The sequence below is a fragment of the Ictidomys tridecemlineatus genome, chromosome 1, assembly GCF_052094955.1.
Source record: "Ictidomys tridecemlineatus isolate mIctTri1 chromosome 1, mIctTri1.hap1, whole genome shotgun sequence".
NCBI classification, from domain to species: Eukaryota; Metazoa; Chordata; class Mammalia; order Rodentia; family Sciuridae; genus Ictidomys; species Ictidomys tridecemlineatus.
Genome location: NC_135477.1, coordinates 186,459,306 through 186,487,023, shown reverse-complemented (window position 1 = coordinate 186,487,023; position 27,718 = coordinate 186,459,306). Strand labels below are relative to the sequence as shown.

At 37.5% G+C, this 27,718-nt stretch overlaps 1 protein-coding gene across 1 annotated transcript; it reads right to left on the bottom strand.

Annotated features, from left to right (window-relative positions):
• Positions 1-3,228: 3,228 nt before the first annotated feature.
• LOC144367237 (olfactory receptor 14C36-like) lies at positions 3,229-4,161 on the bottom strand. The gene has a single exon (XM_078022857.1). It carries the CDS (start codon positions 4,159-4,161, stop codon positions 3,229-3,231), a length of 933 nt encoding a protein of 310 aa, XP_077878983.1.
• Positions 4,162-27,718: the final 23,557 nt, after the last annotated feature.

Here is a 27,718-nt window from a genome sequence, read left to right as displayed (position 1 = left end):
ACAAATAGGCTAATTACCTGAACAGACACTGTAAAGAAGAAAAAATACAATTGATCAACAAATATATGAAAAATGTTCAACAACTGTAGCTATTAGAGAAATGTAAATTAAAATTACTCTAAGATTTTATCTTACTCCAATCAGAATGGAAATTATCAAGAATACAAATAAGCATTGGCAAGAAGGTAGGTAAAAAGATGCACTCATACATTGCAGGTGGGACTGAAAATTCGTGCAAATACTCTAGAAAACAATATGGAGATTCCACAGAAAAATTAGAATGGAACCACTGTAAATAATCTCAAAGAAAGGAGACATAGAAACAAGGTGCAAAGCAGGGAAGGAGACAGAGTGGCTCCTTTTCCAATCGGCCACATTTATTTATAACAATAGGTTACATTAGGTCATTAGTACCATAACCATATTATTGTTTAGAGTATCAGGAAAGTTGCTTATTCTGTAGTTTCATTTCACAGTTACAATATTTGATGTCAGGAGCTTTGTGCAGTTCTCAAGAAAGTCCATTTTCTGAAGTTACTATTAGGTGGGCAGCTCCAGGAGCACCAAAGCTTGATGAAACTTGGTAGTTATCTAGCCAACAAATTTTTCTATTCCCAGGAGCTATGTGCCTAAGATCAAGATGGAAACCCTCATGAAGAGCATTACTACAGTGGCCAGGCATCCTGTGTCTTTAACATGGAAGTTTTCCAGCAGCCAGGCATTCTGCACCTTTGCACAGAAACTTTCTAGCCACCAAAGTGCCACAGTTATGAAGGTTATCAAAGACCCAATCTCAAACACAGAACTCCTACAAACCACCACTTGACCCAGCTATCCCAGTCTTTGGTTTATATCCAAAAGACAATGTCAGCAAACTATTGTGACACAGCTACATCAATATTTATGGCAGCTCAATTCACAATAGTTAAACTATGGAACCAACCTAGGTGCCCTTCAACAGAATTGATAAAGGAAATGTGGTATAAATAAATGGAATATGACTCAGCATTAAAAAAGAATGAAATTATGGAATTTGCACGTAATTGGACAAAGCTGCAGAATATCCTGCTGATGGAAATAAGCCAATTCCTAAAACCAAAGGCCCAATGTTTTCTCTGATACACAGATGCTGATCTGTAATGGTGGGAGGGCTAGGGAAGAATGGACAAACTTTAAATTGGACAGAGCGGAGTGAAGATAGGGAAGTGTGAGGTAGGAAGACAGTGGAAGGAGGACATTATTATTCTATATACATGTGTGATCGCACCACACATGACTCTGCCTCATGTACAGCCAGAGGATGACAAGTTGTGCTCCAATTATGTACAATGTGTCAAAATGCCTTCTGCTGCCATCTAAAACTAATTAATTAGGTCACATAAAAAATTACCATCTATACAAAAAAGAACTGGTGTGTATAATTTAATACCTTTCCAACTTTTTACATTAAATTTAAAATTAATTTAACTAACCCTCTCATCCATGTAAAATGTCTACTCACTAGCATTCAGTAAGCTACAGTAATAGAGGAAATGCATAAAAAGTTAGAATTTACAGAACTTTTCTGGGGTTCTTTGAAGGTCTTTCTGTTCTAGCAAGGACCATTGAAGCAGTGAGAATCAGAAGCCATGGGACACAGTAAGGGGATGGTTGGATCCTGTTAAGAAATTTAAGGTTTTCTATAGCAGTCAGTGCTGGGGTGCTCTTTTGATCTTACCACAAGAATTCCCTTGCCTAAAAACTTTAATAAGTGTATTAATCAATTAATCATATATGTTTATTATTTTGTATTTTCTTAGGTAATAAGTACATTTATGTTTTTCTCTATATTTTCATATTATTGTAATGTTGAACAAATTGTTTTTCTGAATTTGTAATTTAAAATCTTGAATGTAATATCATATAAATATTTTTTCTCATTGTTTTATATAAGTAAACCTAGATAAACTTGTCCTTCAGCATATGTCAGTTATTATTGACAATTATCAAAGTATATGCCAGTGAGGGCACGAGAATACTTGGGGAGTAATAACTTTTAGGAAGTGATGAAAGACTGCCACAAGACAGGTGTGGTGTAGCAAGCCTGTTATCACAGTGCCTCAGGAGGCTAAGGCAGGAGGATCAGAGGTTCCAAGACAACATTAGCAATGGAGAAAGGCCTGAAGCCACTTAGCAAGTCTCCATTCTAAGTAAAACACACAAAAAAGGACTGAGAATGATACCTTAAGTTCAATCTTTGGTTAAAAAAAGAAGAAGAATAAAAATGATGATGATGATGATGATGATTATGATGATAAAATAATAATAATAATAATAATAATAATAATAATAATAATAATAATCAGAGTGAACATACACTGCCATAAAGTTTTAGCGAACAAGTATAGACAGATGTACTTTATGAAGTACAGTAAACTGGGGGAAATTTAAGAGTTGACCCAAGTCAGAAATTTAGGCAAAAATATTATGGTCCACCATGTCATAATTTTGAGGCATGACACATTAGCATAGATATCACAGAAGTAACATATATAGGAGGTAAACCATCAGAGCTGACCTGCAACTCATGCTCCAGGCTTTGTCCCCCACACTAGTGACTCATGGACATAATAAAAGACTGGCAGCTGCCACTGCCAAGGACGCACTGGGTGCTCTTTCTGGTGGATGAATATGACTGTTGGGACGCAGGGTGTGGTAAACATGGCCCTCTGTATATTCAAGGACAAGGAATTACTGTTCTCATGTTCCAAATAGATTGGTTATAACTTCTTTAGCATTTAATTATTGCATATATTCAAAGTAGTTAAATTGATACAGTTATGTACTATAGTGCTTAGTAATTTGCTTGATGTTTCTCTGAATAAGAGCATATTATGTGAGTGTAAGTTTTCTTCAGATTTGATTGGTAAAGATTTACTCTGAGACAGTACTTGATATAGGTACTGCAGGGTATTTGGTGAATCTTTAATGCATTTTTCCACAAATGATTTCAACAAATATATTAAATTATATTTACTCATTAAAAGACACATTGATTAAATTACACATTTTATAAAGGATTCATGGAATAATAGGTAAATGAAAAATTAATTAATAAAGAAATCTCATATTCAAATAAAGTGACATTACAGTACGCAGTTTAACTTGTGTCACCCAGATATGAAGAGCATTTGACCTAATCTTGAACTTCACTCAGAGAAATTAGGATGATGCTGAAAGACAGCTTTATCATTTTTTTGAGAACAATTGTCTAACCATTACTCTCCTCACAGCGTCCTTTACCTGCTTGTTCCTGAGACTGTAGATGAGAGGATTCAGGAAGGGAGGAACCATGGTGTAAAAGGCAGAAAGAACCAGGTCCTGGAGGGTGTCAGAGGTTGCTGAGGACCTCAGGTACACAGCTGTGCCAGAACTGAAGAACAAGGAAAACACGAGGATGTGAGGGGTGCAGGTGGAGAAGGCCTTCCCTAGGGCTCTGGTTGGAAATTTCAGCACAGCAGAAAATATGCGAATGTATGACACAGCAATAAAAAGGAAGCAGCCACCACAAACAACCACAGCAGAGAAAAGAAGGAGGACCATGTTGCTGGTGGTGTCAGAACAAGAGAGCCTCAGCAGAGAGGGGACATCACAGAAGAACTGGTGGACAATGTTTGACTGGCAGAAGGACAGCCGGAATGTGTTCCCAGTGTGCATACATGCATACAGCAGGCCACTGAGTAGGGAAGCTAGAGTCATGCGGACACAAAACTGGGCGTCAATGATGAGGGGGTACTGGAGTGGCTGGCAGATGGCCACATAGCGGTCCCAGGCCATGATGGTGAGAAACAGATATTCAACACATGCGCAGAAAATGACCAAGAAGATCTGTGTTGCACAGCCAGCCACTGAAATGGCCCAGTTGCCAGTGAGAGAGTTGACACAGGCATTGGGGACAGTGATGGAAGTGTAGCACACATCTAAGATGGACAGGTTCCTGAGGAAGAAGTACATGGGTGTGTGCAGGTGCTGGTCAGCAGTGGTGACAGTGATGATGAGAAGGTTCCCTAACAAGGTCCCCAGGTAGGTCATCGAGAATATTGTGAAATAGAGGAAACTCAGATCCCAGCCATCAGGATAGCCCAGGAGGAGAAATTTAGTTACCATGGTAGCATTGGCCATTTACTGGAAATTATGGTTGTCTGAGAAGATAAAGAGAGAAGATGGAGGAATGGAAAAGCATGAATAATACAATTATAATGAATAATACAATAATATTCATGTCCAGAGTGTTTTCTTGTATTTTGCAGTAGCTTTTCCTGGAGAGGAAGGTCACTCTTGGTTTTCTGATATGTTTACTCATTTCTGAGCAGAGTGCACCTCCAAGTGCAGGTGTGGAGGTCTGTAGCCCAGGGTCTGGGTGTGACCTGCAGGGCTTGTCCTCAGCTCCCCATCAGGCCTCCCCTGACCTCCTGAGACTCCATGCAGAGCACTTCTGGGGTTGCCCACCTCCTCTCCTGCATGGCCACCTGTGTGACCATGTGTTATTTAATGTTGTCTTTAATAAATTAGTTGCTTTCATTCTCTTCCATAAACACATTTTTAACATTATTTTGACATTTTATCAGCTTTAAACAATTCAAATCATGAATAACTATTCAAATTATAATTATTTTTTAGCATTTCTACATTGGAACATGACCATAACCTTGAAGTACTTAACACCAGTAACATGAAAAACATTTACTCATGGAAAACCATCTCAAGAATTCAAACTTTCCCCTCAGGCTCACTGGACCATTTTGTGAAAAACTGGGGTGACATGACTGACCTTGTACTCTCCTGCTGTTCCCCACTCTCCCTGCTGCTTTCCCAGAACATGGACAGGGCTGTCTCACAGCCTCAGGCCTTCAGACAAGGACCTGTCCCAGCTCCCACTGGGGCTCTCTTTTCTTTGTCAACACATCAATGTGATGTCTTTAAAGTCTCCTGGTTCCAGCCCAGCCTACATTCTCCTAAACTTCCATTTTTTACCTTAATATGTTTTTTACTCTGTGTTCAGCACCATGAAGTTGAAGATTTCTTTTCCTATATAATAGTTGGCTTACTTTTTCTTAACACCTTCCATTATATTCCTTTCTTCTCAAAGACATCATAAGTGTACACAATTATACTGACTACATTTCCTAAAGGAAGTTTTTGCTCGTAGTTAAAACACTTCTTCAGTAGCTCCAACAGTTCAATATTGAGTCTCCTACATTGTCATTTCCTCTGACCTCTGAAAACCTGGGTTCTCCTCAGCAACTTGCCAGTTTAACTACACTCACCCTTAGAAAAGCCATCTTCCTGTTGAACCTGCTTGGGCTCCACTGGTAATAAATGTGTCCCCAAAGTTAAAGGGTGGGTGTCCAGACACAGGTAGGTTGGTGTTAATTTCACAGTGGGGGTGAATTTCCAGTGGTCCCACTCAGTCTACCTGCAATCTGTTTCTCCACAGCCTGATTCCTCCCTGACACAAACCTGAAGCTCACACCTGAGTGACATCCTTGTTCACAGCATGTTCCTTGGACTTTGGGACACAGCCTCTTTTCTACTTGACATGCTGATTTTATTTTCTCCATTACTATGTATTGGGCTAGAAAGGAGACTCAAATGATAATTTTTCTCTGGGAACTCTGTACAATTTAAATTTTTCCCACTTTTATGTAATGTTAGAAACAGTACATCATACTACCCTTCACTAAATAAGTATGTATTCATCAGTCAAAACACTAGTACAAATTCCTTGACTTTGAACATTGTATCATTCACATTTTTTCTCCTTTTAGTAGCAAGTGCATGACTTCCTGCCCAGTGGTTAGTGAACTAATTCCTGGTGACTTTGTTGACTGACTACTCACCTTCACTGGCTTTCTGTACTCTACTTATTCATAGATAATGAGCTTCCAAGCAGGCTCTGCCCCCTTGACACAGATGTAGCACATGCAGTGTAGGATGCTGTGAGGTCATGCAAGCCCAGGGGCCTGTGCACTTGCAAAGTCAGCTCTCTTTAAAGCAGTAATTTGTCAACTGGTGTTTACCAATGATAAAAATATGGCTACAGGTGTTTTTCATGCTGAAGTTTTGGAAAGAAGAAAATATTGGTATTTTTAAATAATTTCATTATCATGAGAGAAGTAATACAATGATACAAAGTGTAAGAAAGTAAATAAATTTGACTAGTTCAGAAGATGCTGGGTGATGAGACAAATCCATATTGAAAACCTTGCAGGTTTTCACCCTTCTATACTGACTTCTGAGCACTCCAGGTGTCCTTGCCAACCACCCCTAGACATTTGTGCCAAATATAAAACAGGCAATTCAATATTTATTTGGCATATGGAAGCTAGCACAGAACTATAGAGACATTTTCTTTGTTTCTAGTTTTTGCTACTAAAACATGTACTGCTTTTGTTTCTCCAAAGGAACTTAGTAAATTCTCCATTTTGAATTGTATGAGCTTAATTGATGCTCTTCTTTGCTTATGTGATTCAACTCCAACTTGAAAAATTCTTATCTAAATTTGGCTTACTGTTTTCCGGGATAAGTCTCCTAGGAAAATTCAGATTATGGATGTGATACAATAAATATGTGAATCACCACCAAATGTTCATGGGCACTCAGAGTATTCCTGCAGATGTACAAAATATGGTTACTTTGTGAACCTAGAATATATAACATAAGAATTAAGGTTTAGTTTCTGTAGCTTCACCTTAACAATTTTAGAGTGTTCAGAACTACATTCTCCTTTAAAGGGTAAAAGTTATCATTAAAAATTCCCTCATAAAAGTCCAAAGAATAGGTCATAAATAAAGCAAATCTCTGGTAACATGAGCCTCAGGAACAAAAGAAGGAGAAATTAGCATGTGTTTAACGCTCAAGTATAAGAGGGACGGCTTTCCTCCTAAAGTGGGGACAGCTGGGAGTTTTCCCTTTGGTTACTTCTCTTGACAGTGCTGAACATGAGGAAAGGTATGACACACAGATTGCATGTAAAAATGTAAAGATTTCTTGGGTTTTAAGATACAGGTATTCATTATTTCCTTAATTACATTTTTCTGTATTAACAATTATGGCTTAGTGCTGTTGATCAGCCTCAGAGGAACGCTGAGGGGTACTTTATTACTTCTTGACCTTCATAAGATTCTTCTGAAAGCTGCACAAGTCTCTTTTTTTTCCTTTTATTTCTACCAATGGACACACATCCTCATACTCACATCTAATAAACCTTTAATATAAAATGAGAAAAATTATTGAAAAAGAGAATATATTTGTGATCAGTGCACAAAGGTGAGGTTGATAAATTCAAAATGCTTCAATGAAAATTGTATACAATATGAGATTTTTTATTTTCCACAGCTATTGAAAAATATGTAAGTGTGTAATTTGCATAAATGAATTCATATCTACCTCCCTGTCACCTGCAAGATATTTGGCATTTAGTCCCTGTTGCCTTAATCTGAATATATTTCTTTGTCACTCCTCTAATCTTTGCAGATAAATTTGTGCATTTGTATTTGTGTTAAGTAAAAGCTAATTGAAAAGGAGGATTTTAAACCCATAAGAAGCAGCATGAAGAACTATCACATGCTGTACTTGCAAACACTGTGCAGATGCCCACCACACTCCAGGTACATTACTAGTGAAGAATAGAAATCATAGGAAAAACTACAGTGTTTACAACACTTCTGTGTGCCAGTTATTCTTTGCAGAATTAACTTCCTGGTCTAGCTGACAATCTGGATGAGATTGCAGTTTGCTGAGCAGAATAAAGATGAGGCTCAGATGCCTTTGGACTCTAAATGCCAAGTACTCACTCCTGAGCAGAATTGAGTCCCTCCTTGGCTTCTCCCATCAACCGTGTTTTCAGCCAGGGTGGATCTCTGATGTCAGCACAGTGCTATGTGGAATGTGGGAACCTGAGTCACCTCTTCCTTATGTGAACCTGGTGCCTGGCCAGTGGGATCAGAACCCCAGGGAGCCCAGGGCTCAGCAGAGACAGGAGGAGGCCTGAGTATATCACCAGGCAGCAGCATCTCCAGAGCCCAGGAGAGAGGACCTGGGCATGTGCCAATGTAGACAGTGGATGACACAGTGGAACTCCTCTTCTGGGCATCACCCTAAGTCGTTATTGAGAATCGAGTAACACTGAGGAGAGACTAATGGTGCTCACTGTGTGTTTTCATCTCTGCCCTCCTTCATCTCAGTGTGAGTTAGGGGTGTTTATGGGGATCAGTTAACAGTGAGGGTGGTGGGCAACTCTCACTCACTCCCCAACCTGTAAGTGGGAAACATCTCACGCTGTCTGCATTTTAGATGCAAAGTTTCTTATCTTGGAGATGAAAGGCACATGTCATGAATTTACCCTTTGTAACAATTTGTAATTATCAATTCAGTGTTATATACCACAATATGCAATTATACAACATCCAGCTACATCTTATTCCCAAATACTTGTTTCAGTGTTAATGAGACATCAACCCATTTTTCCTCCTCAACTTTACTTACTGTCATTTGAAGCCACTACATATAATCACCACATTTTAATTTATGTCTTGGAGATTTTTTGTGAGTAGATAATTTATTATGTGCTCCTTTTTTATGACTTCACTCAGCCTGATGTTTTCACCATTGGCTCACATTATAGCATTTATCACTATTTCATTCTTTTAGTGGAGCAATAAAGTTCCATTATATATGTATACCAGCACTTTAAAAAGCCCATATATATAGCAATAGCCATTTCATTCTTTGTTCTGTTAACGTGGTGTAAGATTTGTCAGTCACTGTCTGGTGGGCTTTGTTGCCCCTCTAGATAGATTCCAAATGTACACCATGTGCTATCTTTTTGATGTGCTGTTGGATTTGGTGTTCTAGGTTTGGCTGAGAATGCCTTCGTATGTCTTTATCAAGGATATGTAATCCTCTTTTTGTGGTATTGTTGTGTAATTATCTAGGTCTAGAAAAATGATGGTTTTGTGGTACGTGACTTGAGGAATTCAAGTTCATTTCAGTTCCCATGGTTTCAGAACACATGGTGTCAGTTCTATTTCAATGTTTGATAGAACAATAGTGAATCCATGAGCTTCTGGAGCTTTCTTTACTGCAAACTGGTATTCCTGATTTAAATTTATTAGTCATATTAATGTCCAGGTCTTATATTTTCTCATAATTCTGATCTTGTAGATTTTCTAATATGTTGGTATGTGTTTGTCGATAAGAGTTGCTAGTAGGCCATTGCATTTCTGTAGCATTACTGAAAAGGTCTCCATTTATTTTCTGATAGTTTATACATTTGGGGCATTTTAATTGTTAGTATAACTAAAGGTTTGCTACTTTTGTTTCTATTTTCACAAATAAGCTTTTGTATCCTTTATATTTTGTATTGGTATTTATTGTTGATTTCTTATTTCTGTTCCAATGTTTATAATTTCTTTTACAACTGTTTTTTATAGGTGTGATTTGTCTGTTTTCTATTGTCATGGTAGGGTCTGTACTTACTCTTTCTGCTTAGTTGATGCAGGCATTTAGTGCAACACCTTCTGCCTTACCAGTCCTTCATGAATGAAAGAGGTTTTGCTTTGTATGATTCTATTTTCATTAATAGACTTAGTAAAAAGGGTGTTTTCTAGTGGCTTCTAATGTCTCTCATTTAAAGTTAGTTTATTCTTGATTTTTAAAAAGGAAGTTTGATCATCAGGACAAAGTCCATACATAACATTTTTTCCCGACTTCAGAAGTGTGAAAGAATAATCAACCAACAGACTATGACCACATATAAATTGTCAGACATTTTCACACATAATACATGGCAAGTACACAGTTCAGGCAGCACCTCTGTGGGTTGATCTTGGGATGCACTTAGGCCACTATTTGAGGGACAACTTTGTGCATATGATGTTGGACTAACTGTTGTTCTTGTCATCAGTATGTGAGTACACTGATTTCTCTCAACTGTAGCTACAAGAGTCCCACCAACTGTCCTGAAGTTTATGGCTAGTCAATATTATTTTGCTCTCTTTTTTTAAATTTGATTTATCTACTTTTAACACAACCCACACTTTCAATCACACACTTGAGGGGACATTCCTTTTTCCTCACAGTGGTTCAGAGTCTCCCGTTATAGTGGGTATGAAGGTAGGAAAATCCAGTCTACTGTGTAACAGATCTTCTGGGCTCTGGTCTCTTCCACTGTGTCTTTTGCTCTTTCCACATCTCTTCTCTGCCTGGCTCAGTGTCCCCAAACAGACCGACCAGCAGAGCTGCAACTCCAGCCTGGGTGGCCCTTTGCCCTCAGTGCCTGGTTCAGCTGTGTGCACTGAGGTCCAGAGAGATGAATCTATTTATTTTTTTCTGTCTTAATTTCACTCATCAAAATTTTGTAGTTTTAAGTGCATAGATTGTTCACTTCTTAGGCTACATTTAGTTCTAAGTAGTTTAGACATATTTAAAAAATATTCTTTTTACTTATACATGAGAATAGGGTTTATTTTGACAGATTTATACAAACATGAAGTACATCTTATTATAATGAGAATCCCAGTCTTTTGAAGCATGTACATAGTTTGATGTTGTTATAAAAATAATGCATTTTCTTACTGATTTTTATTTTTTTTGGTTGTGGACAGACACAATATCTTTATTTTATTTATTTCTTTTTATGTGGTGCTGAGGATTGAACCCAGTGCCTCAAACATGTAAGGCAAACAACCAACTGAGCCACAACCCTAAGCTGCTTAATTGATTTTTTAATAGTACATTATGGTGAACAGAAAAGCCATTGTTGACAAAATAGTCAAAATAAAAATATTCTTCTCTATATCAACCTCTTCTGTAGTTCAATGCATATCAATCCTCTGTAATTATTCCTCAGTAATTCCTGAGAATTGGACATATTATACATTAATTTTTTAAAGTTTCTCCTGTGTGTTATAACAGCAATTAATACCAGTCACCGTGTTCTTCTGCTTTATCTCAGGTCATATTGAGAACCAGCCTCATTGAACTCTTCAGGGATACCTGCATTGGCCAGGCACAGTTCCCTACCAGAAGTCCACATCCTGGCACTGTGAGATCCAGCTCAGAACCCCCAATGCCAAGTGCACTGGATAGATGTTGTTTACAGAAGTCTCTTTTGCAGCATTGAGGGGTCATCTCTCCCCTTGTCCCCAGCTGCTACATTTCCAATGGTAAAAACTGCTTATCTCAGAATCTATTTATGGAATCCTTTTTATTTATTTTGCTTTTATTAATGCTTTTTGGTTGTACATAAAGACTCACTTTAACATAATCACACACACATGGAAAATAATTTACTCTATTACAGTCCCTGGATCTCCTCTCTACCCACCTCATTTCCCTGATTCCCTTGGTCTATTCTACTGATCTATCTTATCCTCGTTTATTTATTTATTTTCAATTGGAGTTTTATAGATGCATATAGAGGGAGAATCCACTGTGGCACATTTACACACACTCTTGACCCTTTTCCCATCCCTTTTTTCTTTCTCTGGATCTCCTTCCTCTATTCCACTGACCTTCTTTATGTCATATCCAACCCCATTTTTCCACTTACTTTCCTCTAGATTCTGCATCTGAGAGAAATCACTTGACCCTTGACTTTCTGAATCTGTCTTATTTCACTTAGAATGATGTTTTCTTCTACCATCCATCAACCAAAATATGTCACAATTGAAATATTCCTTTTGAATGAGTAAAACTTTACTGTGTACATATATCACATTTTTTTTTCATTCATTCATCTGTCAACCACCATCTGGCTAGTTTCATAACTGGCTATTGTGAATTGTGCTTCCATAAGCTATGATATGGCTGTATCAATGTAGTGTACTGATTTTAGTTCTTTTTGGGTGAATACAAAGGAATTGTAAATCTTGGTCATATAATGATTGAATAAATGTTGTCAAATGGCCATACTGTACAAAAGTATCATACAGATTTAATGCAATTCCAATTAAAATCCCAATGGTATTCTTTATAGAACTAGAAAAAGGAATAATAAAATTTATTTGGAAAAATAAAAGACACAGAATAACCAAAGCAATTCTTAGAAAGAAGAGTGAAGCAGGAGACATCACAATACCAGACCTTATAGTATACCACAACTATAGTAACAAAATAGACATGTAGACAGAATAGACAGCAACAGAGACCAACCCCCATAAATACAGTTATGACATACTAAACAATGGTGCAAAAAATACTTCAGAGAAAAGATAACTTCTTCAACCCACAGTGCTGGGACAACTGAAATCCATGTGCAGCAAAAGGAATCTAAACCCCTATCTCTCACCCTGCATAAAACTCACCTCAAAATGGATCAAGGACCTAGGGATTAGACAATAGTCCCTGTGCCTAATAGAAAAAAGTAGATGCGAAGGGCTGTATCTAAGAACCAAGAACAGTAAAATTAGGATAATCCTGAAATGCATCTTTGTCATTTCCCTAAAACAACTCTCTTTGCATTAGTGTCTTTACAGTGTCCTTTACCTATTTGTTCCTGAGACTCCAGATGAGAGGATTCAAGAAGGGATGAACCATGGTGTAAAAGGCAGACAGAACCATGTCCTGGAGGATGTCTGAAATTGCTGAGCTCAGGTACACACCTGTGCTGGAACAGATGAAGAGGAACACCAAGAGGATGTGAGGGGTGCAGGTAGAGAAGAATTTCCCTGGGGCTCTGTTGGGAAATTTCAACATAGCAGAAAATATGTGAATCTGTGACATGATTATTATAGCAAAGCAGGCACCACCAATGATTATAATAGAGATAAGAATAAGAACCATGTTGCTGGTGGTGTCAGAGCAGGAGAGCCTCAGCACAGAAGGGACATCACAGGAGAACTTATGGACCATGTTTGACTGGCAGAAGGACAGCTGGAATGTGTTCCCAGTGTGTACACCTGCATACAGCAGACCACTGAGCAGTGTAGCTAGGGTCATTTGGACACAAAACTGGGCGTTCATTATGAGGGGATACTGTAGGAACTGGAAAAGGGCCACATAGTGGTCCCAGCCCATGATGGTGACTGAAGATCAAACATGCACAAAATGACCAAGAAAGTCTGGATTGCACAGCCAGTGACTGAAATGGTCTACTTGCCAAGAGATAGTTGACATAGGCATTGGGGACAGTGATGGCAATGTAGCACATGTCCAATATGAACAATATCCAGGGGAAGAAGTACGTGGGTGTGTGCAGGTTCTGGTCAACAGTGGTGACAGTGACAATGAGCAGATTCCCTAACAAAGTACCCAGATAGATCAGTGAGAATACCTTGAAATAGAAAAAAAACCTCAGATTCTAGGTATCAAGAAAGACTGAGAGGAAAAAAATTCAGTTACAATAGTGAAATTAGCTATTTGTTGGAAATTCTGGTTGTGAAAAAAGATAGAAAGATATGAGAGAGAAAGCAAAGCGTGATCAGTACTACTCCTTCACATATTCATGTGCACATTATTTTCTTCTATTTAGCAGTAGGTTTCCCAGCAGATAAAAGGTCACTATTCTTTTTCTGATATAAACATATATTTTCTGGTATAATCATTTCTAAGCAGAGTGCACCTCTCATTGCAGGTGTGGAAGTCTGCATCCCAGGATCTGGGTGTGATCTGCAGGGCTTGTCCTCAGCTCCCCCATCAAGCCTCATCTGACCTCCTAAGACTCCCATGTGGAGTCCAGGTTTGCCCACCTCCTCTCCAGCATACCCACTTGGGCGATAGTGCATTCCTTAGTTGTCTGTGTATTTCTCACCTTCACACACTTCCATGATAAAATTTAAACATTATTTTCTCATTTAATCCACAATTAGTAATTCAAATTATAATTCCTAATTCAGATTATAAATATTTTTATTTTTATTTTTTAATATGTATATAATTTTGGAGTACTTATCACCATGAACATGAAAAAATTCACTCACAAGGACAGAGTCTCTAATAAACAACCTATTCCATTTCAGGCCTGCAGGTCCTGCGTGGTAAAAGATGCGGTGACTTGACAGCATCTGGTCTCTCCTTCAGTTCCCCACTCTCCCTTTTGCTCACCCCCACACGGATGTTGCTGCCTCCTGGCCACTTGACCTCTGCCAGGAACTTGTTCCAGCTGCCACTCACTGGGACTCTCTTTTCCTCTCCAAAAATTGTCATAAGTTTCCAGTCCAGGTGATGTACTCCTAAACTTCTTTTTACCATAATATGATTTTACTCTGTGTTCAGCAGCACAAAGTCGAAGATTTCTTTGTCTATACAATAATTTGCTTTCCTCTTCTTGACACTTCATTTTATTCCTTTCTTCTCAATGGCATCACAAGTATACAAAAAGATACTGTATATCTTAAAAGGAAGGTTTTGCTCGTAGTTATAGCACCTCTGCAGTAGCTCAAACCAGTTCATTCTCAAGTCACCTACATTGTCATTTCCTCTGCCCTCTGCAAATCTGGATCCTCCTCAGCAACTTGACAGGTTAACCACACTCACACTTAGAAACATGACCTACTGCTTAGCCTTCCTCAGCTCCTCTGGAAATGTTTGTGTCTCCCATGGTCAGGGGTGGGTGGCCAGACACAGGCAGGCTGCTGTTAATTTCACAGTGTGGGTGATGTTCAAGGGGTCCTACTCCCTCTACCTGCAATCTGGGTCTTTGTGCATCCCCCCATCCCTCCCTGTCACAAACCTGAATCTCACTTCTGATGGACTTCCTTGTTCACAACCTACCCTAGAAATTATTGACAGAGCCCCTTTTCTACTGTGACATAATGATTTAAATTCAGCCATTACTATGTACTGGGCTTTAAAGAACAGTCAAATGCAACAATTTCTCTGGAAACTGCTTTCCAATCTCAATTTTTTCCACTCTTATGTAGTGTTAGAAATCAGCTTATTGTACTACCTTTCACTAAGTAGTAGTAGGTATTCATCAGCCAAATCACTGGTGTAAATTTTTTGATTTGGGACTTTGTATCTTAAACTTTATACCATTTTAGGAGCAAGTGCATTACTTACTGCACAATAGTTAAAGTCTGGTGGCTTTACTGACTGACCATTCCCCTGTACTGACTTCCTTTATGCTACTGATTTACAAAGGAATAGCTCCAAAGCAGACTCAGCCCCTTATACACTGCTATAGCACACACAGTGTATGTTGGTCGAAGGCCATGCAAGCCCAGGGGCCTGTGCACTCGCAAGGTAAAGTCTCTGTACAGCTGTAATCACTCAAAAAGCATTGTTTATGACACAAATATGGCCACCACTATTTCAGATGGTGAAGTTTTGGAAAGAAAAAAAATATTAATATTTTTAAGTATTTTGATTACCATGACAGAAAAAATACAATAATATAATACGTAAGCATGTAAATCCATATAACAAATTTAGAAGGTGATGGGTGAAGAGACAAATCCATATTAAAAATCTTTCAGCTTTTCACCCTTCTGTACTGACTTTCAGGCCTTGAAGGGGGTCCTTTCTGACAATCTGTAGACATTTGTGTCAAATAAAAGATGGAAAAATACATATGTTTTCAGGATATGGAAGCTCACCTAGAATTATAGAGACATTTTTGTTTCTATTTTTTTCCTACTAAACAAGATAATATTTTAGTTTCTCCAAAAGAACTTATCAAATTCTCTAGTAAAGTAGTTTGAATTATATAACTTATTTGATATCTTTCTTTGCTTCTGTTGTTTAATTACCTCTTGAAAGATTATTCTCTAAATTTGACTTCCTTTTTTCATGGATCATTCCCATAGGAAACTTCAGATTATGGTGATGGTAAAATATATATTAATCATATCCTAGCTTTTATACAGCCTCACATCCTGTAGATCTACAAAATATAATTACTTTATGAACCTACTTTTTTAATTAAGGAATAAGCTTTATGTTCTGAAGTTTGATTTAAATAATTTCATAGTGTTCAGAACTACATTCTCCTTTAAGGGTGAAAAGGTTTATTGAAAATTCCCCCAGAAAATTCATAAGATGGTTCATAAGTAAAACAAATCTCCATTAGCAGGAGGGTCATAAAATGAGTATGAGGAGAGGTTAGCATATTTTTAATGCCAGTAATATGAAGAAAGACTGCTGCAAGTACTTCTTTCTGTAAGTGGGGAAGCTGGGGTTTCCACTTTGGTTCTTCTCTTTTTATTGCTTAAAATAAGGAAATTTAAGTATCATAAATTGATTGCATTTAAAAATGCAAAAGATTGCTTGGATTATTAGATATAGGAATTAATTACTTTCTAAATTACTTTTCCCCCTATTAACAATGATCACTTAGTGCTATTGATCAATCAATGAGGAATGCTGAGGGACATTTTATTACATCATAAACTTCATAATATGCTTCCAAAGCTCTGTAATCCTATTGTAATCATTTTGCCACTGGACAAACATCACCATCACACACAATATACCTTTAATATGAAATGTGAAAAATTATTGAAAAGGAGAACATAATTATGGTCAGGACAAAAAGCTGAGGTTAATGAATTCAAAATGGTTCAATGAAAATTGTACATTCTGGTAAATGTTTCTATTTCCAACAGTTGCTAAAAAATATGAATGTATGTCATTTGCACAAATAAATTCTTATCTATCTCCTTGTCACCTACAAGAAGTTTGGCATTTTTTGTTTCTGGTGCCTTTATAAGAATGTATTTTTCTGTAATTTTGTAAATTTCTTTTCAAAACATTATGTGTTGTTCTTGGGATTCACTTACACCAATATTTGATGGACAAGTTTGTGCATATGATAGTGGACTAACTTTTATTATTGTCAGTAGTACCCTGATTTCTCTCAACTCTAACTAAAAGAGTTCCACCAACTGACCTGCAGTTTATGGCTAGTCAATATCATTTTACTCTCCTTTGCTTTTTATTTAATTTACTCATGTTGAATATGACCCACACCTTCAGTCACAAACCTTGAGGAGACATTTATCGCTTATCACAATTGCTCAGAGACTCCCCTTACACTGAAAGTCCTCACAGTGGGTATGAAGGCAGGAAAATCCAATCTACTAGGTTTCATTTCTTCTGGGATCTGATCTTCCACATCTTTTCTCTGCCTGGCTCAATGGTCCCAGACAGACCAGGGGAGCTGCAACTCCAGCCTGAATAGCCCATTGCCCTCAGTGCCTACCCCAGATAATTTCACCTGGTCCAGAAGCCTGAGTCCATTTATTTTTTCTTCCTTAATTTTAATCATCAATATTTTGTAGTTTTAAGTGCTCAGATTGTTCACCTCTTAGGTTAAATTGAGTCCTAAGTAGTTGATACAATTTTTTTAGAATTGTCCTTTCTAGTTATACATTACAGTAGAGTATATTTTGACATATTTATATGTAGTATGATTTGAGATATGTTATTGTGATGCCTCCAGCTTTGCTCTTCTTCCTCAGAATTGCTTTGGCTATTCTGGGTCTCTTATTCTTCCAAATGAATTTTAGGACTGTTTTTCCTAGTTCTGTAAAGACATCATTGGCATTTTGATGGGGATCACACTGAATATGCACAGATCTCTGGGTAATGTGATAATTTTGTCAATGTTAAGTCTTCTTGTCCAAGAACTGGGAGGTCTTTCCATTTTTTAACTTTCTTCAATTCATTTTTTCAATTTCTTTCTTCAGTGTTCTATAGTTCTCATTGTAAAGAATTTTATCCTCTTGGTTAAATTGTCAATTTAAAAAAATTGAGGTTGTTATGAATAGGAGAGTTTTATTGATTTCTCTCTCAGCAGATTTATTATTGGAGTACAGGAAGGCTATCAATTTTTATCTTTTATCTTAGTATTTTGCTAAAGTTATTTATTATCTCTAGAAGTCTTCTGATGGAATTTGTGGAGTCTTATATAGAATCATGTTATCACCAAATAGAGATAGTGTGACTAGTTCTTTTCCTATCAGTATCCATTTAATTTTCTTCTCTTGCCTGTGGTGAGAGTAGATATCCATGTTATGTTTCTGATTTTACAAAAACATATTTTCAGTTTTTCTCCATTTAGTATGAAATTGGCTTTGAGTTATTCATATATACCATTTATAATGTTGAGATAAGTTTTTTTATCCCTATTTTATCCAATGTTTTTAACATGAAGGAATGCAAAATTTTATCAAAGATATTATTCCACATGTATTGAATGCTAATGTGATTCCTGTTCTTAAATGTATTATTGTATTTATGTTTTATATTGCATTTAGTGATTTACATTTGTTAAACAACCATGCATCCCTGGGATAAAATCCACAGGATCCTGGTGTATTACCTTCTTAATGGATTTTAAAATGTGATTTGCTAAAAAAATGTTAAGGAATGTTGCATCTGTGTTCATCAGGGACATTGTTCTATAGTTTTATTTCCTTGATGTGTTTGTCTGGTTTTGCTATCAGGGTTATAATGGATTCATAGAATGTAATTGGGAGTGTTCCCATTCTTACGATATCTTGGAAAATTTTGAAAAAGACTGGAGTTAGTGTCAGTGATATAGTGGACAAGTGTAATACCTTGTGAAAGAGACAGATGATCAAGATCTCTATAAACTAAGCTGTGACACAGACCTGGAAAGTTTTTGTACCTCTGAGGAAGGACAATGAACGTACACTGCTGGCCTTGTCAGCTGAGAGCAAATTGTTTCTGGTGGTACTTATGCACCAGGATGGGAAAAAAAAGCATTTTCCAAATCAATAGCAACATACCAAGTACCAGGAGTCACCCCCTGAATAATCTTATGATAATAAACTTCCATTTTCCAAGAACCATCTGTCTTCTGCTCAGACCAGATAGGAGAGTTAAATGGGGCTGTCATGGGAATCACCACCCCTGCATCCTTCAAGTCCTTGATGTTGGCATTAATCTCTACAATCCTCCAGGGATGTGCAATTGCTGTTGATTCACTATTTTCCCAGGTATAGGCAATTTCAGAGGTTTCGCTTTAGACTTTCCCACCATAATAGCCCTCACTCCACAGATTAGAGAACCAATGTGTGAGTTTTTCCAAGTGTGAAGTCTATCTTTCCTGATTAGATGTTTTGAGACTCAGAAATAACCACAGGATATATTGGGGGGCCCACTGGACCCACTGTGAGTTGGACTTTGGCCAAAACTTTACTGATCACCTGACCTCCATAAGCCCTTACATGTAGTGGAAGGGTATAATGACATTTTGGATCTCCTAGAATCAATATCACTTCAGAGCCTGTGTGTAGTTGTCCCCAAAAGTCTGATCATTGCCTTTTCCCCAATGTATAGTTACTTAGGTCCTTTTGGGGAAGGATGGGAGAAAGATTAACAGTAAAGATTTTTGATATTGTACCAAGGTCCTCCCTCAAGGGGACCTGGCCTCACCTTCATTCAACAGGTTCTGGATCTGTAAATTGACTCCAAATTGGGAAGTGGTTAAGTGGCCGTGATTCTCTGGTATTGATTTGGGGCAGACTTTTGTACAATTTTCCCTGGAAATTTTCTGTTAATATAAGTAAGAATTTGGTGGGTTTCCCATTTATGTGGCTTCTAGAAACACCATGCTTAATTAACCAACACCAGAGTTTTACAAGAGTCAGGCCATTGTGTTCATTTCTTACTCTTTGCTGTCCATTATGCTAACTATGACCACCCCATCTTTGTCACCAAAGAGGCACTTTGTCACCAATGAGGCCACTTGTCCTCTTTCTACCTGAGATTCAATCATGCCCATCACATTGAAGTCTTCCATTGATTGACCCCAGCTCCCAAACTAAGGTCTGGCATGCAGAGAAGAGCAATGACAGAGCCCTTTAGGGATGCTGTTGCTCCACTCATAAATGTGTTTCTTATACTTTTGGTGAAGCACACATGTTCTGGACTGCCCAAGTATGGAGGAGAAGGTGGCATATGACAGATCCACTCCAGCATTCCAATCTCTTTGAGACTCTGAATTTCCACATCAATAGAAAAACCAAGGTGAAAGGATATTTGCAGAGTTGACACAAAGTCTAAAGACCTTGCCACTCACCAGAATCTCACACAAGAGATTTATTGTCAGTAGCACACCAACAAGGCTGTTCTTCTGAGGAGAGCAGCAGCCTGTCGGCACTCACATAGCAGCTTTAGAGCCCACAAGATGAATTTCATAAGCTATGTAAGAGTTGTGTCCTAAGATGGAGTGGGGTTTATCCTTTAGCAGGCTGTGTGGATGGCCTCAGTTCTGAGTCTAAGCAACTCCATTTTAAAAACTCCAGTTTGAAACTTGCAGTCTCACCAGGCACACCTATGGAGCCCTGCAGTGTGTCCCACAGGCACCAACAAGTTACTTCCTCCACCCTGACAAACTCAGAGTGAAGCTTCTGGCAGCCTGTCCTCAATGGATAAGAGGAAAAGGTGCCCCCAACAGGTAAAAATTAAAAGATCATGGTCTGACCACTGACCAGATGTTCTAACCCAGGTAACTGATGTCACTGAGAGGCCCTGGTGGCATGAAATGGGAGTCAAAAGCTCTAAAATAATGGAGCAAAAGAACAGATATTCAGTCAGCTGATGCCCTCACTCAGAGAGCGTGATAAGGTCCTGGATGGACATCCCAACATTTTTCAACATTTGCTGACCCTCTGCATTTTCCTCACCACTCTCAGACTCTGCCACCACATCTTGACCCTAGTGAGAGCTGCATCTTCTCCCCTATGACTCTCTCCTCCCTCTTCTCGACCAACTCTCAGCTCCATCCTAGGAGAAGCCTGCCTTGTTTCCTGACCTGATCACTGCTGTCTGAGAGAGTGTGCGTCTGCTGGACTTAAAGCCTAAGGCTGGAGACTTTTGATCTGACATCTGAGCTTAGCATACAGAGGGAATGTCTGTCATGATCCTGTCATGATTAAGTGTGTTTGCAGTGCTTAGAATTAATCTAGAACTGTTTGCTGTGACTTGATTATGTCTATTGCAGTGCCTAGCATTGAATGTTGTCATTTTCTTGATTAAGAACCTATAGAGTAAAATTGTATTCAGTGATTTGAGTGAATAAAACATTGACTAGGGCAGAAGCATGTGGACATTCTATATTTCTCCCCCTGGATTGCTTACCTCTCACCTTTTGTCCATCCTAACATAGATACATGTTCTTTTGGAAAGTTAATCAGCATTGCCTCAGAATCAGAACTTTGGAGCCTCTAGATGAAATGGCTCCCGACTTAAAATGGTGATTCCAATGCCAATATTGATCTGATTCCAATACAAGAATGTCAGTAATTTCATGATCATTTATAGCAGGCCATCTTTGAACCCATACATCAGCTGATCATCCAAACAAACTATTAGTATTCTTTTTAACAATGCAAGCTATTACATTAAAACTAGAATCTCCACTTAATGGGCCAATATCAATAAACTCAGACTGACCTAAGTTTATGTTCTTCCCACCATTATCTCACACTCTTATAATCCATTTCCACACATGTTCCCCAGACCTCTATTTGTATGAATTAGAAAACTTAAGAAATTCCTTCAGAGTGTGGGGTACCTCCTTGGTCTCACACTCTGTACCTCACCTCTATGGGCTGCTTAGATTTGGATCTAGTTATAGGCCAGGAGGCAAAAGTCGGTGGTAAGGGTGGGTCCTAAGGAATATGAACATCTTCATGCTGAGCAACTGAATCACAGAAGGTTTTTACTGTTTTCAGAAGCAAAGCAGGACTAGTTCCCTCCAGGGAGGGTGGAGAAACCAATGCCATACAGGGTGTGGGAGGGATGTCTCAGTCATGGCTACAGTGGGAACTCAACAACTTTTGGTAAAGTAAACCCATCAGAATTTGTGAGATGAGTAACCCCAGCCCCTTCAGCCTCCTCCCATACATCACCATCCCAATATGCAGGATCCCATTCTTTTCCAAGCAGTGCCCTCACTTTAACTGCAGACACCTTCCAAGGCTGAGAGTTAAACTTCTGCTTAATTCAGCCAATTGCAGGATTAGGGTTTGTGTTTGGTTTTCAGCAACCTCAGCCCTATGACTACAAGACAGAGAGTCTCCTTCAGAAAACACTTAGCAGCTTTCAGATCAGTTACACATGACTGGATGTAAGAAACTGAATTTTTGAGATGATAATTCTCCTTTTTAGTTTGCCCAGTGAAGCCAGAATCAATCAAGCCAGAAAAATTAAGAAATAATTTCTTAATTTTTCAGAACTCTTCAAAGATATCACATATAGAGTCACTGAACACCTTGATTTTTTTTAAAGAGAGAAGTTTTTAATATTTATTTTTTAGTTTTCAGTGGACACAATATCTTTATTTTTTTGTGGTGTTGAGGATCTAACCCAGTGCCCTGCTCATGCCAGATGAGCATGCTACCACTTGAGCCACTTCCCCAGCCCCACACTTTGATTTTTACAAGTGGCAAATTGGGAGCATCAAACTTATTTACTTCTCAAATCTCTTTAAACCATTCATACCATGGATTATCAGTACTCTCCATAGTACCAGTAGGAGAGTTGGTAACTTTAGGTTTAAATATTCAGCCAACTCCCTAACCTCAATAATACACTCAATTTATACACCAGTGTCCTCTTCTCTGTCAAGGTCCTATCTTGGAAACCAGAGTGTGAGGCCTTTAATTTTGCTCAGTTCTTTTCAAGACTATTTTAGCTTTTCAGAACAGCTTCATTCTACATAAATTTTACAATATTTTTTTTCCTGAAAGGAAAAGAGGGCTATAATTTTTGACAATGATTGCATTGAAGCTGTAAAACATTTAGGAATTAGATATTTTAATAATATTAAGACTTCTTATCCTAAACACAAAACATCATTCTACTTATTTATCATATTTTTTATTTTGACATTGTTTTTACTATATTTTCAAGTAAGAATCTTTAAGCTTTTGATTAAATTTATTTTATATTTTTGATACAAAAATGAATGGAATCACTTTTTTCGTTTCCATTTTTAATTAGTCATTGTTAGTGCCAATGATAAAATTTGAGTGTTTATTTTGTATCCTCCACCTTCTTTAAATTAGCTGTTAGTTCTAACAGATTTTTGGTGAGTTTTAGGGTAATTTACATGTAAAATAATGTGCTGTATAAATTTTTTTTAAATTTCAATCTCTCTGTTTTATTTCTTTTGAAATCAATGGTGAATTTTGAATGGCACATTTGTGGTGTATGTAATTTCCCTAATTTATCCTGTTAGTTCATTTGAGACAATTTCTTGTCATAGATTAATAATTTTATTTATCAGACTTCTTTATATCAGACCACATAGAGGTGAATTTTCTTCTTCTCAGATTCTGTGTTTGTGAGCTTCCTCATTGTGATTTTCCCACAAATGTGACCCCAGACTCTGTACTTGCAGCCTTAAGGACCACTGCTAAATGAAAGAACAGTGCACTATCTGAGTTAACCCCCGCCAGTGCACACTCCTGGTTTAGGAAGAATGGAGCAGGACTCTGCCTTCTTTGTTAGGCTCTCGGTTCATACACTAATGTCCTCTTCTCTGTCAAGGTCCTGTCTCACTGCTATCTTATTCTGCTCTTGGTGCTTTGCTCTTCAGAATGTCAACCTGGTGAGGTGTTAGGGGCTGTCCAGTATTTCTGAGAACCCTTAGGTTCTGAAATGTCTTACTAGGAGAATACATGTGTGTGAGGAGCTTTGAGTGGCTTGTGTCACAGTGTTGATGGTGTTAATCTCAGTGCTGATGAATGAACCCACAGGGTGCATTGAACAATAGCTCTGTTCGCAGAACAGGGTCTGTGTGGTTTGTGAAAAGGCTGTGATCAGTTTGATCAGGGTTGTTGGGGTCTAACTGCATTTCTTATGAGAGCAAAGAGACAGTATTTCCTAATTCAGCATTTGCAGTGACATTAGAGAACATATCAACTGTGAAGAGTTACAATAGTTTGTCTTTCTTTGAGGGTGTAGTTGAGGACTGGTGTGGTGGTGTACACATATAATCCCAGGGACCCAGTGTTAAATGATGTTGCAAAGAAAAGATCACCAACTCGAATTGTGAATCACAATAAAGCAAGCTTATCTTTGTGTACACAAGAACTGGTCATGACTGTCTCTGCTAAAACCCTGGGCTATAGAGTAGTACCCCAGCTCTCTAGGAACACAGTTTTATAGCACAAAAAGTTGCAAAGTGTGTGTCATTATAACTTACAGATGACAGAATTTTGACAAGCATAATACAAAGGATGATAGTAAGTTAATGATCTATATGGCTTAACATTTAAAGGTAGGGAACAAGTTTAGATCCCAACATCAAAATTTATGAGGCACCCCTGAGGTTTCAGAGAGGGTTGTTGGTCAGGGAAAGCCAGGCATGGGTGAGTTCAAGCATGGGCAGGAATTCCACATAAGTTTAGAAATTACAGTAATTTATAGTAAAACAGAAATTAACTTTTTATGACTTTGTGACGAGATTGCTACCAATCTTAACATGGAATTAGGCTGGATTCATCACAAGGAGCCCAAGGCAGAAGAATCTCAAGTTCTAAGCCAGCCTAGGCAATGTAGCAAGACCATGCCTCACGTTAAAAAAATAAAATGGCTATGAACATAATTCAGTTTAATTGCCTGGGTTCAATAAGCAGAAATAAAGAAAAACAAAGAGTGCAATTAAAAAGAATATTCAGAGTGTTGTTCATTTCCATATTATAGATGTATAATTATACAACAAAATTTGCTTACATTTACATTGTATGATGATATATATATATATATATATATATATATATATATATATATAGTTTGTATATGTCATATATATAACTATGTGAATTGGTAAATGTGACATATATATATATATATATATATATATATATATATATATATTCAGGTATATAGGAGGCATATGTGTACTACATACAAAATGATAATCATAATAAGGCTCTTAGAATGTGAACTCTGGAAATTAGGAGCCCACAGAATTATGTGGAACAGATATGGAGTGAGGTTGGCTGGGGTCAATAAGTTCTGGTCAGCTACTGCCCAGCATGAAGACTGCACCCCAGGACATTGTATACTTGATGGTTGCAGAGGGAAAATCCTAAGTTTTCTCACCACAGACATAAAAAAATAATGATAACTATGTGAAGTTGTAAACGTGCTAATGTGTCTGAATATCTCCTGCTTCTTCTTCATATCTCTGTCCTCTAGATAGAATGTAACATCCTAGTGTTCTGTTGACCAGTAGTGCTGAGAGGGGACCTGCCTTATTCCTGATCTTAGATGCACTGATTTCAGTCTCTCCATTGATCATGGTTTTTGTACTTCATTTGGTTAATTTGACGTATTATACTGATTGATTGATGTAAGTTGCACCACCCTTGCATTTCATTTAAAAAGCCCACTTGTTCAGGAGTATGACTTTTTTTAATGTGCTGTCCAATTCAATTTGCTTTTTTTCCCCAGGATTTTTGTATTACTAGTTCCTTGGGGATATAGCTCTTTACTTTTTTTTTCTTGTAATGTCCTTCCTTGTGGTTTCAGGGCAATGTTTACACTCTCAGAATGAATTTTGAGAGGGCTACCTTCTCTTCAGTTCTTCAAAAGTGTTTGAGAAAGATTGCTGTAAACTCTTGAAATGTTTTTTAGAATTATTTAGTAAATCATCTCTCTAATTTAATTTTTCAAAGGGAAGATTTGAAAATCAAAAACATCTTTTTAAAGATTAAACTATCAAAGTTTTAGTTTCACATTATTTGGAAAAAAAGCATGTTAAAGTAAGCAGAATTCTCACAGAAGCATTGAAAGTGCTGCCTCTTCATGCCAGGAGCCAAGTTCTCCCTTTGGCAGCACAATTAGCCCAACAACTTCAGTACTCTCTCTTCTTTCTTGGCTCATTGCTCTTGCAACATGCTTTAGGGAACTAATTTTCTCAGTCCTTTTGGCCACCTAATTTCTCCAAAGATACTGCCTGCATCAGACACCTGAGGCTTACATCAGATGCCTCTAGGTGTTGCCTGCTAGGTGCACCAGGGTTCATGTAGGAGGGATGCTCAGTAGGCAGAACTCTGAAGATGAGCTCCCAGAGGTTATCTGCCATCTCCTTAACTTAATGAGTCTCATGGCTATTCTTCAAAAATTTAATTTGCCAGATTCCAAAACTTTCCCTCATTATTCCAGCCATTGCTTATCTCTATGTTTTGCTCATTATTGTGCCTCTGTCCTGTGTGGCCCTCTAACTATGCCCAGAGGGGGTTAGAAGTGCTTGCTCGGAATGAAGGCGGTCTGCAACTTTCCAGGGCTGGAATCCGAAAATCTCACCATGAAGACCAGTATTGAAAATATTTTCCCTTAAGCTCCTCTCTGGAAGTTTGATAATTTCAGGCCTTACTTTTATGTCACTTATCCATTTCAAGATGATTGTGTGTGTGATGTAAAAAAAAAGGGCCAGTTTCATCCTTTCACTTATGGATATTTCTTTTTTCTCAGCAATATGTCTGGAAGAGACTCCTCTATCTCAATGTATCTTCTTGGTGCCCTTGTTGAAATTCTTTCTACCTGACCACATATATTTGGATGATTACTTAGCTCTCTACTCTGTTCCATTTATTTAGGTTTCTAGTTTTGTGCCTGTGTTATACTGTAGATTTAATGGCTTTGTAAAAATATTTTAAATTAGAAAGTGTAATGCCTCCAACTTTGTTTTTCTTTCTCAGCATCTCTATGAACATTTCAAATTTTTGTAGTTCCCTAAAGTTTTTTCTCCATTATTTTGTGAAGAATATTTATGAGATTTAATAAAGAGTATATCAAATCTACATTTATTCGGGTAGCACGGATATTTTAACCATATAATTTCCATATAATACCCATGGAAATATGATATATTTCCATTTATTTATGCCTTCTTTGCTTCTTTTGCCAATGCTTAATTTTGAGTGTGCAAATATTTCACTTCCTTGCTTAATACAGTTATGCTTAAATGTTCTACATATAAATTATGTTATCAGCAAATAGAAATCATTTTATATCCTCCTTTTTGATTGGGATTACTTTGATGCCATTTTCTTTTCTAATACTTCTTCTTAGTACTTCCAGTACTCTGGGAGGTAGAGCTATGAGAGTGGGATTCCCTGTGTTCTAGTGCAGTATCCAGCCTTATGTCATACAGTTGAGTTGGTACATCAAGGAAGTGCTGGGAGTTTTCAGTGCTATTCTGCATGTAGAAATCTGGTTGACAATATACCACTCTTAATCCTCATACTAGTTTTTCAGAACTTGTGTGTATTATAACTGCATTTTTAAAAGGGGGTTTTGTTTGTTTGTTTGTTTTGTTTTGTTTTTAGTGGTGCTGGGGATTGAACCAAGGGCCTTGTGTATGTAAGGCAAACACTTAATCTACAGAGCTATACCACAGTCCCTGAAAGAAAAAAAAATGTTCTTAATTCTGACATGCATTTCACTTTCTATTAATACAAATGTGTCCTTTCACAAATATCTACATGTATAACATTCTTCTGTTTTTTTGTTTGTTTGTTTGTTCATTCACTTTAGGCTGGTGAAGCCCTGATGTCCTCTTTACCTATTTCCTTATGATATCTGTCTTCTCTCAAATAAGACCAAAGAATATTTTATATTTAAAATAATATATTAATCCATTTGTTTATAAGGTGGTTTAAATATACTTTTATATATTAGTATTGTGTTTGACTTTATAATATATTATATATATTATACTTTATAATATATTATGTATTCTTCATTTGTG